Here is a 17,438-nt window from a genome sequence, read left to right on the forward strand (position 1 = left end):
CCGACCCGCCGGGAACACAATTTATCAATTTCAAATATTTATAAAATCTAATCATGCCACTTTCAAAGCTCCCTCAGCCACTAACAGTAGCTGAGCCAATAATAAAATGCGTCCATTTAAGCCACGAACACCATCGAACATGGCCCATAACAACAATCGGCAATGGCCAGCTTCCGTGTGAAGGAGTCCCAAAAACCCCTCGGCAGCCTTCCATTCTCTCGCTGGGATTAGTTAATATTCATGTATTCAAATCAATTAGGCAATCGTTTATGATAATTACATATCTGGGAACGCCTCGGCGGCTGTGGATGCTACGAGCGGCCACCTCACGACGGACGGGTGCGTGTGTGTTTGAGGGACAGAACTTGGACACACTCGAACGGTCGAAGGAAGTCGCCTCCACCTTCTCTTCAAATTGAATTCAGATTGAGGTAGAATGGAATGCGTCATCAACATGGGAACGTCAAATCGTGATGATGCGGTCGCGGTCAATTAGACTGGTCCGAATGATCGGCTCTCACGTTTCAGTCCCCAATCCACTCCCGAAGCGCCACACTCAACCAAAGCCATGTGCAAGAGCATCCAGCGCCGCGTGAAGGGAAGCATACAAACTATCTCTAATCGATTTATCACCCTGATGATGATGCGATGGCGACACGCGAGGAAGAAGCTCATCTGCGGCTGATCATCGCTCGATGGTCGCCACCAGCATCGTCACGCAGCAACATTCTATCTCCAGGCCAGTGAGGGCACTGTGAAAATGATCGATAATCATTATCACCCTTAATTAATAACACCCAATTAGCATTAACAAGATGAGAGCGAATACAAACTGCTTCCGTTTAGATCGATCGAGCAGCAGTGCGGGTCAGCCTCGGTGTGGCGGTGGTGGTCATCGTCGTTTGCTGCAGTTGTGGTCGTCGGTCGTGGTTGGTCTCGGGTTGCAGCCGTCTCCAGCGCTAGTTAGAAGGGAGGGTCGCGGGATAGGTGATAGGTGCAGCTAACAACGGTAGCCGCATTAAGGTGCGTGTTGGGCTCGATCGTGATGACGATGATGATGGCATGCAGTGTGAAGGTGCGTGATAAAAGTGTGACCACGGTAACAGCTTTTTGGTTTTATGTTATGAAGGGAATGAAAAATGGGGCGCTAGCGTTAAAGGGGCAATGGATTGTTGTATTAAAGGGTGATACGGTCAAAATTTGGTCAAGGGAAAACGCGTGTAAATTGGTGAAATCGTTTATTTAAAAAATCAAATTAAATTTCTTTTTCAAGTTCAATTAGTATAAAATTCAGGAAAAATATTCAGTTAGGCTTCCGCTTTTCCAAATCCGAATTGCCGGGCCTTACGGTTGACCCCTGCCATCAGATTTTGTACAGACATCTTGTCCACCTTCTTCGCCGCAGAAAGCCAGTTTGCCTTGAACTGCTGCTCGCCCTTAGCAGTTTTTTTGATCTTCTTTAGGTTCCGCTTGACAATAGCCCAGTATTTCTCAATTGGGCGGAGCTCTGGCGTGTTGGGAGGGTTCTTGTCCTTGGGAACCACCTGCACGTTGTTGGCGGCGTACCACTCCATGGCCTTTTTACCGTAATGGCAAGATGCCAAATCCGGCCAAAACAGTACGGAACAACCGTGTTTCTTCAGGAAAGGCAGCAGACGTTTATTCAAACACTCTTTCACGTAAATTTCTTGGTTGACAGTCCCGGAAGCTATGAAAATGCTGCTTTTCAAGCCACAGGTACAGATGGCTTGCCAAACCAGATATTTCTTTGCGAACTTTGACAGTTTCATGTGCTTGAAAACATTTGCTACCTTTCCCCTTCCTTTTGCCGTATAAAACTCCTGTTCCGGAAGCTGCTTGTAGTCGGCTTTGACGTAGGTTTCGTCGTCCATTACCACGCAGTCAAACTTCGTCAGCATCGTCGTGTACAGCCTCCGGGATCGCGCTTTGGCCGTCGTATTTTGTTTATCATCGCGATTTGGAGTCACTACCTTCTTGTAAGTCGATAGTCCGGCTCGTTTTTTGGCTCGATGCACGGTTGTAGACGATACACCCAGCTTATTTGCGGCATCTCGGAGAGAGAGGTTAGGGTTTCGCTTGAAACTACCGGCAACTCTCTTTGTCGTCTCAGCGGCTTCCGGTTTTCGATTTCCCCCCGATCCAGACTTCCTGGCTGTCGACAAACGTTCCCCAAACACTTTAATTACATTGATTTGGCAACTTTTAGCGATTTTGCCAACTTTGCGTGCGAGTAGCTCGGATTTTCGCGATGCGCGAGCAAAATTTTGATACGCTGCTCTTCTTGCTTGGACGGCATTTTGACAACTGAAGAGTTAATTCCAAAATCAAAATAGGAGCAACATTCTACACACACACACACCTTCAAAATGAGGGGTGTTCAGGTTTTTTAAATGCAAAATTGAAAGAAATACGTCAAGTTGATATTGACCAAATTTTGACCGTATCACCCTTTATCTAGTTTTTTGCACCACAAATGCATTTAGGTTAACATCCGACGTCCATCCTTTTTTACATATTTTGCACAAAAAATACATCCGAAGTCCCACCTTTTTTACATATTCTGCACAATACATACTTTTTTAGCCCCGCAACTGACAGGATTTCCCGCCGTTTTTTTTATGAATGGGGCGGGGCAGAAAGTTTATTTTGTGCAGAATATGTAAAAAAGGATGGACTTTGGATGTTAATCTAATTGCATAAATATATAGAGGTACCAGATATGTTTTACATTCTTCTTCTTCTTGTTCTTCTTCGCATTTCAAGCTTATTGCTTATGGCATATTAGCTTATTGCGTGCTCTCAACTTAATGTTCTAGATGCACTTCCACAGTTATTAATTGAGAGCTTAGTATAATTGTGTGGCAAGTACAATCATACTTCTATGCCCAGGGAGTCGAGAAATTTTCCAACCCGAAAAATTCCTAGACTTAACCGGGAATCGAACCCAGTCACCTCCAGCATGGTCTTGCTTTGTAGCTGTGCCCTTACCGACTGAGCTAAGGGAGGCCCCATGTTTTACAGTCAGTTGTGGTAATTTAGCAACAGAATATCTGTCTCCTTTTAAGAAACTGTTTTGAAAATTTTGGCTTTCGTTTTTTACTTATAGTTTGCTTAAAATTTATTGCCCGGAAAAATAAGTGATCGTCAAATCCATGATTTTTTTTTTGAGTTGTCGTTATAGACGGGGGGATGGGGAGAGGAGTATTTTTCATTTCCAAGTCTCATTCCTTACTGTATGACAGGTCATCATGCCGTGATCCACCTTCATCCGCTGATTTAGTCCTGCTTGCTGAAGGACCAAGTGCCAAGTGCAGCGCTGTTTTATATCTTTTCAGGTTCAAGCAGAATGATGTGCAACCAATTGGTACTCGTTTATGATGACTGGGTTTGGGGAAAACTTTTAGTTCATGAAAGCAGTGATAAAATTAGCATTTGTGCATATTTCAAAAGTTTTTTGATTAAAAATTGGAAAAGTATTTATTTTAGCAGATTTGTTAAGTAATATCCTATCGATTGGCGTATTTGGATTTAAATTTCATCGATAAATGACAAAGTTACAAGCGTTCGAAACCTTACACTACTTCACCACACATATTTTTTGATTTGCACCCCAGTATAGTCGACAAAGACGTAGTTCTACGTCAAAATAGGGAACAGATCACCGACTGGACTCGAACAACGAACGTTGCGATTATCAGACCTGTGCTTTCTCCACTGCTCTCTCCATGCTTCTGAATATGGATTGCCTAAAAGCAAACATCAAGCGCTCATTTTCTCGCATACTCGACTCCGTATGCTTTTTTTGCTGGAGAGATTCGAGGCAAGTGTGTGCGTCGTTCTACAATGTTCTACAATGTGCGTCGTTCTGCAAGCTTACTGGTATAGTCGAAAGGGTAGATAGAACACGAAATAAAAAAGACAAAAAACCATTACATCGCCTGCATGGTAAATTTCTAACATTCGTTGCGATGTTCATGAACAGAGGATGATAGGAAACGGAACTAACATTCATTATAATAGATTTTCGGTTTGCGTGTATAAAATCTTCCAATTATTCTGATTCGACATCAGAAAACTCTACCGACCGCGATCCGAAATAGATTGGCAGCCTACTGCTTCTGAACCACATGACGAATGAAATTCCATCACCATAGGAATCCTCTATCCGGCATGCATCTCTCTTTGTGCATGCATCTCACAACACTCGACAAAGAGTGTGTGGTTCTCACATTTGCTTCGCACACTCTTTTCCAACTAATGGGGTGTTTACATCCGTGCGGATTTACTCGCGCTAGTGTTGCTCCCGAAATTTCATGGTGGTAGACGCTGTTTACATTATGCTGGTGAGCTTTTTTGCTAGCAGCAGCTCATTGCTTGCAATGAGCAAATATAATACAACAAGCGCTAATGTCTTCTTTGAGTTATTTGCAGACTTTGCTTACCACGACTGCATGCATAGAAGGTGAAGAAGGGCATAACGAAGAATAATGTAGTCTTTTTGCTGGGTTTCCCATTAGCAACTGAGTGGTGCTCTTTGCATCGAAGCCGTTGAAGCGATGGATACACATTGAGCTTTCGTTATTTCTGGGTGTGTGTCTGTCTTCTCTTCTCCGCTGCATTAAACAGTCAGGAATCCTTATTGCCGGATTCCTTATAGCCGGTATCCCTTATTGCCGGATACTTATTACCGGGCTATCCGCGAATAAGGATACCCACAGCTTATGGGATTTTCACAAATAGGGGCTGTGGTGGATTATCTCATTGGTTTCAATGTATAAAGCTATACTGTCTTGGACATATATGTTGTACTAGGATAGAGTGTAATTTGATTTAGGTTTAATTGGGAACTACGCCGCTGGAGGCGCTTCACTTTTATGTTACTTAGACGGGTGTTATAATGTATGGATCTTAGGTCCAACATATAATATTTCGTGATCCTGGCCATGTAGAAAGTTGCTGTCTTGAGCAAAGTTGTTCAAGTGACCAAGTCCTTTCGGATGGTGGCCATATTAGTTCAGAACTCTCTCACTACGCAGCGCTAGCGTGCATGTGAACTTCCTTAATATGTTATTTCTGGAAAGCTTGTCCTTATAAGATATTGCTGTGCAATGTGAGAACCAGGGCATCACAATATCAGCTTCAAATGACCAAATCCATGCGACGAAGAGACTGCTGGCTTTCTTTTTCTGTTAAAGTCGAACAGCTTCGCAGCATTCTAGAACCTCAGTCGGCGTGCACAAACAAATGTTCAATCGCTTGTCTCTCTTTCTCCCGTCGCTCCATTGGTCTTCCTTTCAAGCTTCGGTGAAACATGTGAGCGAAAGAGCGCTCGACTTTAATAGTTTTCTTTTTCATGAAACACATCAAATCAACATAGGTTTCATGACGTATATGACGGAAAATGAAATAACACATTTAAAGCATTTCTCACGTGAAAACACTTGAAGATTACGCGTAATATTTTTAATTTATAACCATCCATATATTTATCTAAAAAAAAATGATCGAAAACGGGGCATAACGCATTTTAAACAAATTGAAAGAGCGGTGATAGAGTGTTCGTGAAAGGGGATTGAAAGCCATAATGAGGTTTCGTTTAAAGGGTGTCCACGATGAAATTGCCACACTATGAAATTGCTCTAACTTTTTAACCGTTGGGTAGAATTTAATGAAAATTTGGGTGGATTTAGTTCATAGTGCGTTTTTTTAGTTTTAAAGTCCTGTGATCAAAACTCGCGGAAATGGAGTCGAAAGAACAGCTCGTGCGTGATAAAATCTTGCGCATTCATCACGAGAACAAGGATCTCTCGCATCGTTCCATCGCTAAAACGTTGGGAATCGCGAATTCCACGGTGTCGCGAGTGATTAAGTGGTTCGAGGAACGGTTGACCACCGATCGGAAGCCCAGAAGTGAAGGAAAAAGTATTCCGTACAACACCAAAAATCACAACCGCGTAGTTGGGGCCTTCAACCGAAATCCGAACGCCTCCGTTAGGGATGTGGCTAAGAAGCTGCACCTAAGCCGAAGTTTTGTCCAAAAGGCCAAAACTAAGGCTGGGCTTCGAACGTTCAAGGTACAAAAGGCCCCTAATCGTGACGAGAAGCAGAACAAGTCCGCCAAAACCCGTGCCGGAAGTTGTACCTCAACATGCTGACGAAAGTTGAATGCTGCATCATGGACGACGAAACATATGTGAAGGCCAACTTCAAACAGATCTCCGGCAACCTGTTTTTCACGGCCAAGGATAAGTTCAGCGTTCCGGAGCATGTCCGCACTCAGAAGATGTCCAAATTTGCGAAGACATTCCTGGTTTGGCAAGCCATCTGCACGTGCGGGAAGCGGAGTGCACCTTTCGTGACCCAGGACACGATGAACGGACAGGTGTACATAAAAGAGTGCCTCCAGAAGCGGCTGCTTCCTCTCCTGAAGGCCCACAACGTCCCAACAATCTTCTGGCCGGATTTGGCCTCATGCCACTACTCCAAGGACGTGCTGAAGTGGTATGCGGACAATAAGGTCAATTTCGTGCCGAAAATGTTCAACCCTCCCAACACTCCGGAGCTCCGCCCCATCGAGAAGTACTGGGCGATTATGAAGCAGCACCTTCTTAAACGACCTAAGATAGTGAAGACAGTCGAGGAACTGAAGAAAGTATGGGTTTACATGCAAAAAACGGTTGATTCACAGGTTGTGCAGAATCTTATGGCCGGGGTTAAGGCCAAGGTGCGGGCATTTGCGTATGGACTGTAAATAAAATACGAGTAAAATGGTAAAATGAATTTTAATAGTTATTTCTCAATCCCTGAAAACTCGAATTTTGCGAATCAATTTTGTGTGTGGCAATTTCATCGTGGACACCCTTTAACTAGAAAATCGACGTTAGTTACAATGAAAGCGATGAGCAAAGCAACGACGAGCCAGCCTTTCCTTCCATTTACGAACCAAAACGGGGGTTCGTAAATCGAATTAGTGCGTAAAAAAAACCTCGTTATTTGGGATTTACTTCGTAAAAAGAAAACTCGTTATTTGGGATTTACTTCGTAAAAAGAGGTTTTTGAAAATATTGTCAAATACCCCACAATATGAGTATTTTTTGAATCGGAGTGACGTGCAGGGACCGGAAATCGATGACTGACACCATTTTGAAATCCAAGATGGCGGCTTCCGCTAACAAAAAACTTCGAAATTCTATCAAATACCCCACAATATGGGTATTTTGGAATTGGAGTGACGTGTAGGGACCAGAAATCGATGTCTGACGTCATTTCGAAATCCAAGATGGCGACTTACGGTTACAGAAAAACTTGGAAATTCTCTCAAATAGCCCAGAATATGGGTATTTTTGGAATTGAATACCTACCTACAATACGGGTATCTTAAGAATCGGGGTGACGTGGTGGTATTTGCCAATTTTTCTGTAACCGGAAGCCGCCATTTTGGATTTCGAAATGACGTCAGACATAAATTTCCGGTTCTTACATGTCACTACAATTCCAAAAATACACATATTGTGGGGTATATGACAGAATTTCCAAGTTTTTCTGTAACCGGAAGCCACCATCTTGGATTTCAAAATGGCGTCAGATATCGATTTCTGGTCCCTGCACATCACCCTGATTCCAAAAATACCCATATTGTGGGGTATTTGGCAGAATCTCCAAGATTTTCTGTAACCGGAAGTCGCCATCTTGGATTTCAAAATGGGGTCAGACATCAATTTTCGGTCCCTACACGTCACTCCGATTCCAAAAATACCCATATTGTGTTGTATATGGCAGAATGTCCAAGTTTTTCTGTAACCGGAAGCCGCCATCTTGGATTTCAAAATGACGTCAAACATAGATTTCCAGTTCCTACCCATACCCATATTGTGGGGTATTGAAAGTATCTTCCAGTTTTTTATGAACCAGATGCCGCCATCTTGGATTTCAAAATGGCGTCAGACATGGGTTTCCGGTTCCTACATCTCACTCCGATTCCAAAGATACCCATATTGTGGGATATTTCATATTTTTTACCAGATTTCCATAATCGCAAAAAAAACTCGTTATTTGGGATTTACTTCGTAAAAAGAGGGACGTAAATTGAATACTGCGTAAAAAAAAGACTTCGTAAACGGAGGTTTCAGTGTAGTCTAGCTAGGCGTTATAGAAATGAAGCGTCGAACACGTATGTATGAGAGAAACAAAACACGAGTTCAATTTAGAGCTTCGAAAATGTAGAGCCCTGGTGAGAACACGAAACGGAATAGGGATGATGTATAGAGAGGCTGTAAATCGATTTTGGACGCCATTTTAAAATTCAAGATGGCGGTCATCGATTCAAGAAAAACTGTCAAATACCCTACAATATGGGTATTTTTGGAAAGGGAAAGACGTGTAGAGGCTGGAAATCGATGCCAGACGCCATTTTGAAATCCAAGATGGCGGCCATCGATTTAAGAAAAACTGTCAAATATCCTACAATATGGGTATTTCCGCAAGGGGTACGACGTGTATTGTCCGCAAATCGATGAAAGACGTCATTTTGGAATCCAAGATGGCGGCCATCGGTTCAAGAAAAACTGGCAAATACCCTACAATATGGATATTTCCGGGAAGGGTACAACGTGTAGAGGCCGGAAATCGATACTGGACGTCATTTTGGAACCCAACTGTCAAATACCCTACAATATGGGTATTTTCGAAAAGGGAACGACGTGTAGAAGCTGGAAATCAATGCCAGACGCTATTTTGAAATCCAAGATGGTGGCCATCAGTTCAAGAAAAACTGGCAAATACTCTACAATATGGGTATTTTTGGCGAAGGGATGCCGTGTAGAGGCTGGATATCGATGCAAGTCGTCATTTTGGAATCAAAGCTGGCGGGCATCGGTTCAATAAAAACTGTCAAATTCCACAATATGGGTATTTTTGGATAGCGAACGCCGATCAAATATCGATGCCTCCCGCCATTTTGAAATTGAAGATGGCGGCCTTTGCTTTAACGTAAACTATTAAAGGGGATGACGAGAATAGGCCCAAAATCGATGTCTGCCACCATTTTAGGATCCAAAATCGTGGCAATTGGCTTTCGAAGGGACATTTAGTGGCTATGGACAGCCTCGTATCAGTTCAGCACAGTTAATGTGGACAATGTACGGGGAGGGTATGGCGATAATCCATTAGGAAGATGAATTTGATCTAATAAATATTTTAGAGTACTTTGGAGCTCAAAATCTTGCCTCGCATTATTTTTTTTCTGAATAATGCTTACCAAGCATATTGCGTATAATTTGTATAATATGTATAACGTATCATTGAGCAAGATGGCAACGTTTCGACATCCTTTAGCAAATCTTGCATTTTTGCACTCTGTTCGACATTACTGTCCAATGTGCAGAAGCTTTCGAACTCGATTTCTGCCGTGGTGGGATGAAAATATAATCCATATTCATTGTAGATGGGTCCAGTTTGCTAACAATTTCATCTGCTGCAGCCGGTGCATCTCTTATGATTTCGTATATTACACCGTGTTTCTTATCCCCGGCACACCAAAGTTTTCGAGAATTTGTTGAATTTCGGGCATGATCTGCAAATCTTCGTAGTCGTCTTCATTGCATTGTGAATTCGCGAAATACGACGGAAGTAGTTTACCAACGTGCTTTGTTTTATGTCCTTTAGAACCACAACCAAGCAGTCGAAACAATTTTTGATGCTGAACTACTTTCGTGTATCCGCTAGTGAAAGACCTTCATTCTCGGCTGTTTTCAGAATAAAACTGTAGCTTCTCTTGACATACTTCAGCTTGAAATTTTTGATGATGCCTTGATTAAGGGGTTGAATCAAATACGTGATCTTTTATGGCATGCATAGAAGCATTATGGTGGGATTGCTTATGGCGGGTGGATGCAACGGAGCGTTATTAAGGAGCAGCAAAGCCTTCAAGCTAATGTTCTTGGCTGCGCAAAACTCCATATTGTAGGGTATTTGACAGTTTTTCTTGAACCGATGGCCTCCATCTTGGATTCTAAAATGTAGTCTGGAATCGATTTGCGGCCTCTACACGTCGTCCCTATTCCGTTTCGTGTCCTCGCATTGCACAGCAACATCTTATATGGACAAGCTTTCCAGAAATAACATATTAAGGAAGAAGACAATCGCTAGTTAGAAAGAACTCGGTCGAAATAGTTTGAAAAAGAAAATAAATTTCTCGGTAAAATATGACGCATGCTTGAAGTAGCTTGGAAGTAACTCAATTTTGAAAGTTTGATGCCGCTGGGCATGAGAAATTTTCGTTGCTATACAGCTTTCCCCCGAAGAACGCGTTACCCACTGAGTTATACCCACCGCTTTGTCTCGGTGGGTTTTCAACCAAGCGCTCTGATTTTCTGCGAGTGACTAGTTCTCCATTAGCACTACTCACATGCAAAAAATCAGACCGACTGGTTGAAACTCCGCCGAGAAAAAGCGGTGGGTGCAACTCAGTGGGTAACGCGTTCTTCGGGGGATAGCTGTATCAGAAGGTTGGTTGTCAAGTCCAACCGGTTTTGCTCACTGAGTAAAAGATTGTGGGTACCGAGTTCATAGGGTCGCTTCATTCGCTCATCAAAAGATCGCACATATTATATGTATGAATTTCGTAAAACAATTCTAGAAGAGCTGGAATTCGGACGTAATAACTTTTGTAAACAATGACTTCTCTCGATGATTTCTAGAAATTCAAGGCACGCTCACGCAAACTAACACAACCAACGGGTAGGAGAAGTCATATCCTACCCGATGGTGATGTTGATTTGCGATGACGAATCTTGACTTTCTAGAAATCATCGAAAGAAGTCATTGTTTACAAAAGCTATTACACTCTAATTCCAGCTCTATCTAGAATTAATTTAATAAAAACTACGATCGCATCACTTATTAAGGCAAATCCTGATCCAAAGAATCCAACCTACTAAAAAAATCTCCTCTCATGTGACCTTTGTGGGAACGCAGAGGTAAAAACGGTCCCCGGTCCTCGTACAACTTCACCGATTCTGATCAGTCAGCAACCTTTGATATGTACAGTCAGCGTCTTCTTCAGCTCAGTCGGTAAAGGCGCAGCTACAAAGCAATACCATGCTGGAGGTAGCTGGGTTCGATTTCCGGTCCGGTCTAGGAATTTTACGGGTTGAAAAATTTCGTGACTTCCCCAGGGCATAGAGTCTACTCGAGCTTGATTCGTCCGTCCAATGTCTGCCACTCTTGCGAATCAATGCAGTTCGGTAAAATCGCCACCAAGACCGTCCTTAGTATCAGGCATTTCTGAATACGGATAGAAAATTTCGCTGGTAGCTTCTAGATCAGGCCTGCCCAACCTTTCAAAACTTGCTTTTGACGTAGGACTACGTCTTTGATTTCTATATGGGGGTACACTTTGTGAAAACCGAAAATGGAACATGTAACAAATTAAGAAAGATTTTGAACGTTAATAACTCAGCTTCCCCTGGACCAATTTCAATAATTTTATCACCAATCGATCAAAAATATGGCTACGCATCGATAACAATGCTTCCGAATGTTGATTTTTAACAAGAAACTATTGAAAAACTGGGAAATGTCCAGCATTGTCCAAAAGCGTCGAATTAACTAACAAATCCACCAATTACCTACATGCATATGCTGCTTCCCCAGCACAGTCGTCAGAGAGTAGTAAGTGGACGAAACAAGTCGAAGTGGCATTCGCTTCCGATCTTCGGGCGCGTGCGAATAGGGAGGATGGAATTGCGTAATATTTTGCACACTCATCGCCATACTCAGAACCACACGCTCCCAACGACCACACCATTGTGTGGTGGTGTTCGGTCGTCGAAATTAGTAGCAGCAGTAGCAGTGCTTTCGGCGTGTGGCGTTGAAAATTGTTCTCCAGTAACAACGAAAGGCTGCCTGCAAGCAGCGAGCTGCAGAGCCCACATAAGCAACCATCAAAGGAGGAAGAAGCTGCACCGCTATGCTATGGATCGGAATCAGTAACTCTTCGTGAGTCGCTGCGGGTCGGTCATCTATGCCAAGCGTGTCACCCTCGCTCCAAACGACATACAGCTCGACAGCCTCATCCGTATTGAGTACCCAGCTCAGAATTACTCAACCATCACTACAAAACGGTCCTTTTCAGGGCCACCAAAAAATTGTTAAAGAGTATTATTTGGACATTGGTCAAGGACATCAGCTCCCGCAAGCAGCTAGCTATCAAGGCTCAACCTGTCTATAGAAGGTATGGAATTGTAGGCCTGAATATATTGGAGCAATTAGTTTTTCCTCGGCTCATTCCGCACGATTCGTTTCTTTCGTTTAATCAATCACCATTGTAGTGATGTCGAAAAGAGTGTTTCAATCGGCGCTTACATATGAAATTTAATGTGGACTATAAATTTTTTTTTATGTTACCAAAATTTATGAATGGTTTGCCACTAAATGTTGAGATAATTTATTGATTATTGAATTATCACACTGTATAGCATGGGAACAGAATTTGTGAGAAGTGGGAATAATTCGCTTTGGGTGTATATTCAGTCCCCAGAAAGCCAATAAAATCAAATTTGTGAGAAAATTAGTTCTCACGAGTTTAATCTCTCGAAGTCCCTCCTTTTTTACCTATTCTGCACAAACGATATTTTCCGCCCCGCCCCTTTCATATAATTCGGAAGGAAATCCTGTGAATTCAATACACTTTAATACCAAAATGCACAAAACTTTAAAAATTTATAAATAACAAAAAACTCAAAATACACCTTTTAAAGTCGGGTAGATGAATCGAAAATACTCAAGTTGAAAGTTCCTTGGATTCTCTTCATCAACTTTCTCTTTGAAATAAATACTACAAATTTGATACGCTTACAAATAAAAACGGAAAGAGTTTAGATAATTGATGATTGATCAATTAAAGGAACTAAATGTTCACATTTGTTCCGTCTACTAGCGGTCCTACGTCAAGCTTCCGTTCGTGCCCCTAAGCACAGACCCTTCTACTGTTTTAAATGGATGCATCTATTTTTGATGAACATGTTGCAAGCTGCATTTTGTTTCTTTCTCATTCACGATGGGCTGAAATTCAGTATGATGAATAAAATTGGACTAGAATGACACTATTTCTGAGATCCGGAGATCACGTCCGGCCCGCGGGCTTAACACCAATCCACCGACAAGCAGTAGCACCAGGCCATGTGGCGATCCTGTTTTCGGTTTACGGGATACAGCATGCTAAGCGCAGCTGACATTCGCAATAGTATTTGTAGATGTTGGACAGCTGAATTTTGATTCCGTTGGCTCTGGCGGTAATTACATCACTGGGCAACATCGTACCCAACTTGATTGCGATAATTTTATCAGTATTCGAAGGACTGGCATATTGGCATTCAACGGTTCGAGTTTGTTATAAAGGGTGATACGGTCAAAATTTGGTCAAGGGAAAACGCGTGTAAATCGGTGAAATCGTTTATTTAAAAAATCAAATTAAATTTCTTTTTCAAGTTCAATTAGTATAAAATTCTGGAAAAATATTCAGTTGGGCTTCCGCTTTTCCAAATCCGAATTGCCGGGCCTTACGCTTGACCCCTGCCATCAGATTTTGTACAGCCACCTTGTCCACCTTCTTCGCCGCAGAAAGCCAGTTTGCCTTGAACTGCTGCTCGCCCTTAGCAGTTTTTTTGGTCTTCTTTAGGTTCCGCTTGACAATAGCCCAGTATTTCTCAATTGGGCGGAGCTCTGGCGTGTTGGGAGGGTTCTTGTCCTTGGGAACCACCTGCACGTTGTTGGCGGCGTACCACTCCATGGCCTTTTTACCGTAATGGCAAGATGCCAAATCCGGCCAAAACAGTACGGAACAACCGTGTTTCTTCAGGAAAGGCAGCAGACGTTTATTCAAACACTCTTTCACGTAAATTTCTTGGTTGACAGTCCCGGAAGCTATGAAAATGCTGCTTTTCAAGCCACAGGTACAGATGGCTTGCCAAACCAGATATTTCTTTGCGAACTTTGACAGTTTCATGTGCTTGAAAACATTTGCTACCTTTCCCCTTCCTTTTGCCGTATAAAACTCCTGTTCCGGAAGCTGCTTGTAGTCGGCTTTGACGTAGGTTTCGTCGTCCATTACCACGCAGTCAAACTTCGTCAGCATCGTCGTGTACAGCCTCCGGGATCGCGCTTTGGCCGTCGTATTTTGTTTATCATCGCGATTTGGAGTCACTACCTTCTTGTAAGTCGATAGTCCGGCTCGTTTTTTGGCTCGATGCACGGTTGTAGACGATACACCCAGCTTATTTGCGGCATCTCGGAGAGAGAGGTTAGGGTTTCGCTTGAAACTACCGGCAACTCTCTTTGTCGTCTCAGCGGCTTCCGGTTTTCGATTTCCCCCCGATCCAGACTTCCTGGCTGTCGACAAACGTTCCCCAAACACTTTAATTACATTTGTAACGGTTGATTTGGCAACTTTTAGCGATTTTGCCAACTTTGCGTGCGAGTAGCTCGGATTTTCGCGATGCGCGAGCAAAATTTTGATACGCTGCTCTTCTTGCTTGGACGGCATTTTGACAACTGAAGAGTGAATTCCAAAATCAAAATAGGAGCAACATTCTACACACAAACACCTTCAAAATGAGGGGTGTTAAGGTTTTTTAAATGCAAAATTGAAAGAAATACGTCAAGTTGATATTGACCAAATTTTGACCGTATCACCCTTTATGCCAGCAGAATTTTGCAGTGCAGTTCAAAGTCGGCTACCGTATCCCGAGTGAACTGGCGTTCCTTGAGGTGGCTCAAACTCCCAGGATTTAATAATTTAATTGAACTGACGCTTTTTTTTCGTTGAATCTCTTGTAGGTTGAAGCAAATTCAACTGAAAAAATTATCTCTGCTGTTCTGCGATTATATTCCGGAAATATTACGAGGACTGTCATACTCATTTGGTGTCCACGTCCTGTGAGCTTCCACCATCTCTGGTTGAACATGAAGCTGCTGAACAAGAATATCCATCCCGAATGGAGCACTTGTGGATCCAGACAAATTCTTCCGATAGCTGTGCATTCCTTCGTTCTTTTTGCCGTATCCAAAGACAAATTTCCGTGTATCCAATTCCACGGACCGATTCACGTAAATAAGATTTGTTCAAGATCACAGCAAAGCTTCTTACATAGATCGTTGTTGAAGAGAGTATCAGTGGAGTAGGAACCTTTGATATGTGCAGTCAGCCTTCCTTAACTCAATCGGTAAAGGCGCAGGTACAAATCAAGACCATGCTGGAGGTGGCTGGGTTCGATTCCCGGTGCAGGAAAATTTCTCGTCCTCTCTGGGCATATGATTGAACTTGCCACACAATTATACTAATGGAAAAATGGTACAGGCATCGATATCTCTTAATTAATAACTTTGGCAGAGCATCTACACAGCAAAAAAATAATTTTGATATCACGTCAAAGTGGATGCACTACAATCATGTCGAAAATATGGTGTAATATTACTTGCTAAAAAGGACAAAATTATCATTAATACAATGCATGAACTGTTATTACGCTGCTTTTACTGCATTTGTTTATTTATGTGGTCATAAAAATTACATGAAATTTTCGACATGATTGTAGTGCATCCACTTTGATGTGATATCAAAATTATTTTTTTGCTGTGTAGAACACTAAGTTGAGAGCACGCAATAAGCTAATATGCGATATGCAACATGCTTGAAATGCGAGAAAGAAGATATGTGCAGTCAGTGTAAGCAAAGCTAAGCTATACTTCCGATAACCTAAACCGTTATAAAGCCCATCAATCGTGAAATTTACAAAAAGTCAACCGAAGAGCCTTCGGAGTCTTTGAGAAACTATAAAATGGCTTCTGCTGGCGTCGCCTGCATCAAAAGTTGTATCAACAATTTGATTTATCCAAAGCATCGACATTACGAAGACGTTACATGAAAATTGTTTTGTGCCAAAACCATAGTTGATGTCCGTCATTCAGTCAAATAACGTTCAACCCATTGTACCATTCGAAAAACATCGAAATTGAAATTAACTTTGAAACTTATGACCGACTGCCTGTGGAGAAAGGCAACGGATCTGCTGCTAAACCCCCGAAAAATTGGCACGCGTCCGCTTGCCAACATGATGCATTTTTTTTTCTGGCCCTTGTCCCCGACCCTCCTGCTCCTCCCACGCCTCGTGCCACCTTGGCTTATCTCTTCTCAGGCCACTACCGCAAGCGACAGCGCCCGCAAAAGATTTCGTTACTTCGCTTAACAACTCTTTCTTGTCCGACGTCGAGGGGGCGCGCTCGCTGCTTGGCCGCATGTTTTCTTCGCGTGTCCCATTCAGCCATTCACCCACCCTGTCTTCCTCCCCACGGTCCCGATCGTCCATTATTTGTTTTGGGATGCCTTTAAAATCTCACTTTTTATTAATGTTTTATCATTGGGGCCGGATTGAGGATTTCTTCAAGCGAATTCGTATTTTTTTTCTTGCTCCGTGTGCCTTCCGCCGTTTCGGTGTGGTGGTGGTTGTTGTTGTACAAAGTTGTGATAAAACAAACATCTTATAAAGTGCTGAAATATATTAGACCCCATGGGGTGTGGGGGCCGATTATTGGCAGCGCGAGGCGCGAAAGGTTATACGCTACCATTGAGCAGCTGTCAGAAATTTTGACAGTAACAAGTTGTGCAATTTCCTCTCTGTCTCTCTCTCGATGGCCGAGGCCCGCGCCGCGCGGATTCTGTTTCTGAAACTGTTTTTGTTCGATGGTCGATCGGTAAATATTGACCGATCGTCGAAAATTTTGACAACAGGAGAATGCCAATCGACGTCGACGGGGAAGGAGACGGCGGATGAGTAATGGAATGTGTGTTATCAGCATGCTCCTAAGACGAAGGATGATCTTGTTCCGGAGATAAGCAAGATTGATGATGGCGATGACGATGATGCTGATGATGATTACGTGAGGAGCCGCGATTGACGCGATTGGGGTGTCGGTTTGCAGATCTGGGCCGATGTGGGCCATCCAAAAAACCTTTCACATATCGGCCATAATCTTCCCGGTCGTGTGTGAAAGGATTTTCTTTTGTTAGATAATTTACAAATGTGGTTCGTGAAAGCTAGTTGATTGGACGAGTTATTTCGAAAATTGCGTTATGTATTGCCATTTTTTACGATCTTATCTTTTGCAGGTGCCAACAAAGACAACTTTCGCAAAAACAATACATTGGGACCGGAAGTCCATTGAATTCCAAGAAGATCACCAGCGTAAACTATCCTCAACACACATCCCATCGGTACTAAGGGTTTCTGCTGGAACGCAGCCATTTTATTTCAACTTCCCTGCTTAGTATTCCGTTGTCACCGCCCGACAGGAATCCGAACAGCCATCCAATAAGGCGTTCCGGTGAATTGAACAATCATATCAACATATTCCTTCCCCAA

General features: G+C 42.8%; 2 protein-coding genes across 4 annotated transcripts in view; both read right to left on the reverse strand.

The window, feature by feature from the left end:
- LOC135709785 (uncharacterized) overlaps positions 1-16,385 on the reverse strand; it is a 63,924-nt gene extending 47,539 nt beyond the window's left edge. Inside the window, exon 1 of the mRNA XM_065232178.1 lies at positions 16,166-16,385. Within this exon, the coding sequence (XP_065088250.1) occupies positions 16,166-16,385 (220 nt within the window). The remainder of the gene's footprint in view (positions 1-16,165) is intronic.
- Positions 1-17,438, reverse strand: part of bs (blistered) — a 637,488-nt gene that overhangs the window by 461,386 nt on the left and 158,664 nt on the right. The gene's annotated exons all lie outside the window — the stretch shown is intronic.

The sequence above is a fragment of the Ochlerotatus camptorhynchus genome, unplaced genomic scaffold (genome assembly GCF_037179485.1).
Source record: "Ochlerotatus camptorhynchus isolate MF236.1 unplaced genomic scaffold, CSIRO-AGI_Acam_v1.1 ptg000364l, whole genome shotgun sequence".
Lineage (NCBI taxonomy): Eukaryota > Metazoa > Arthropoda > Insecta > Diptera > Culicidae > Ochlerotatus > Ochlerotatus camptorhynchus.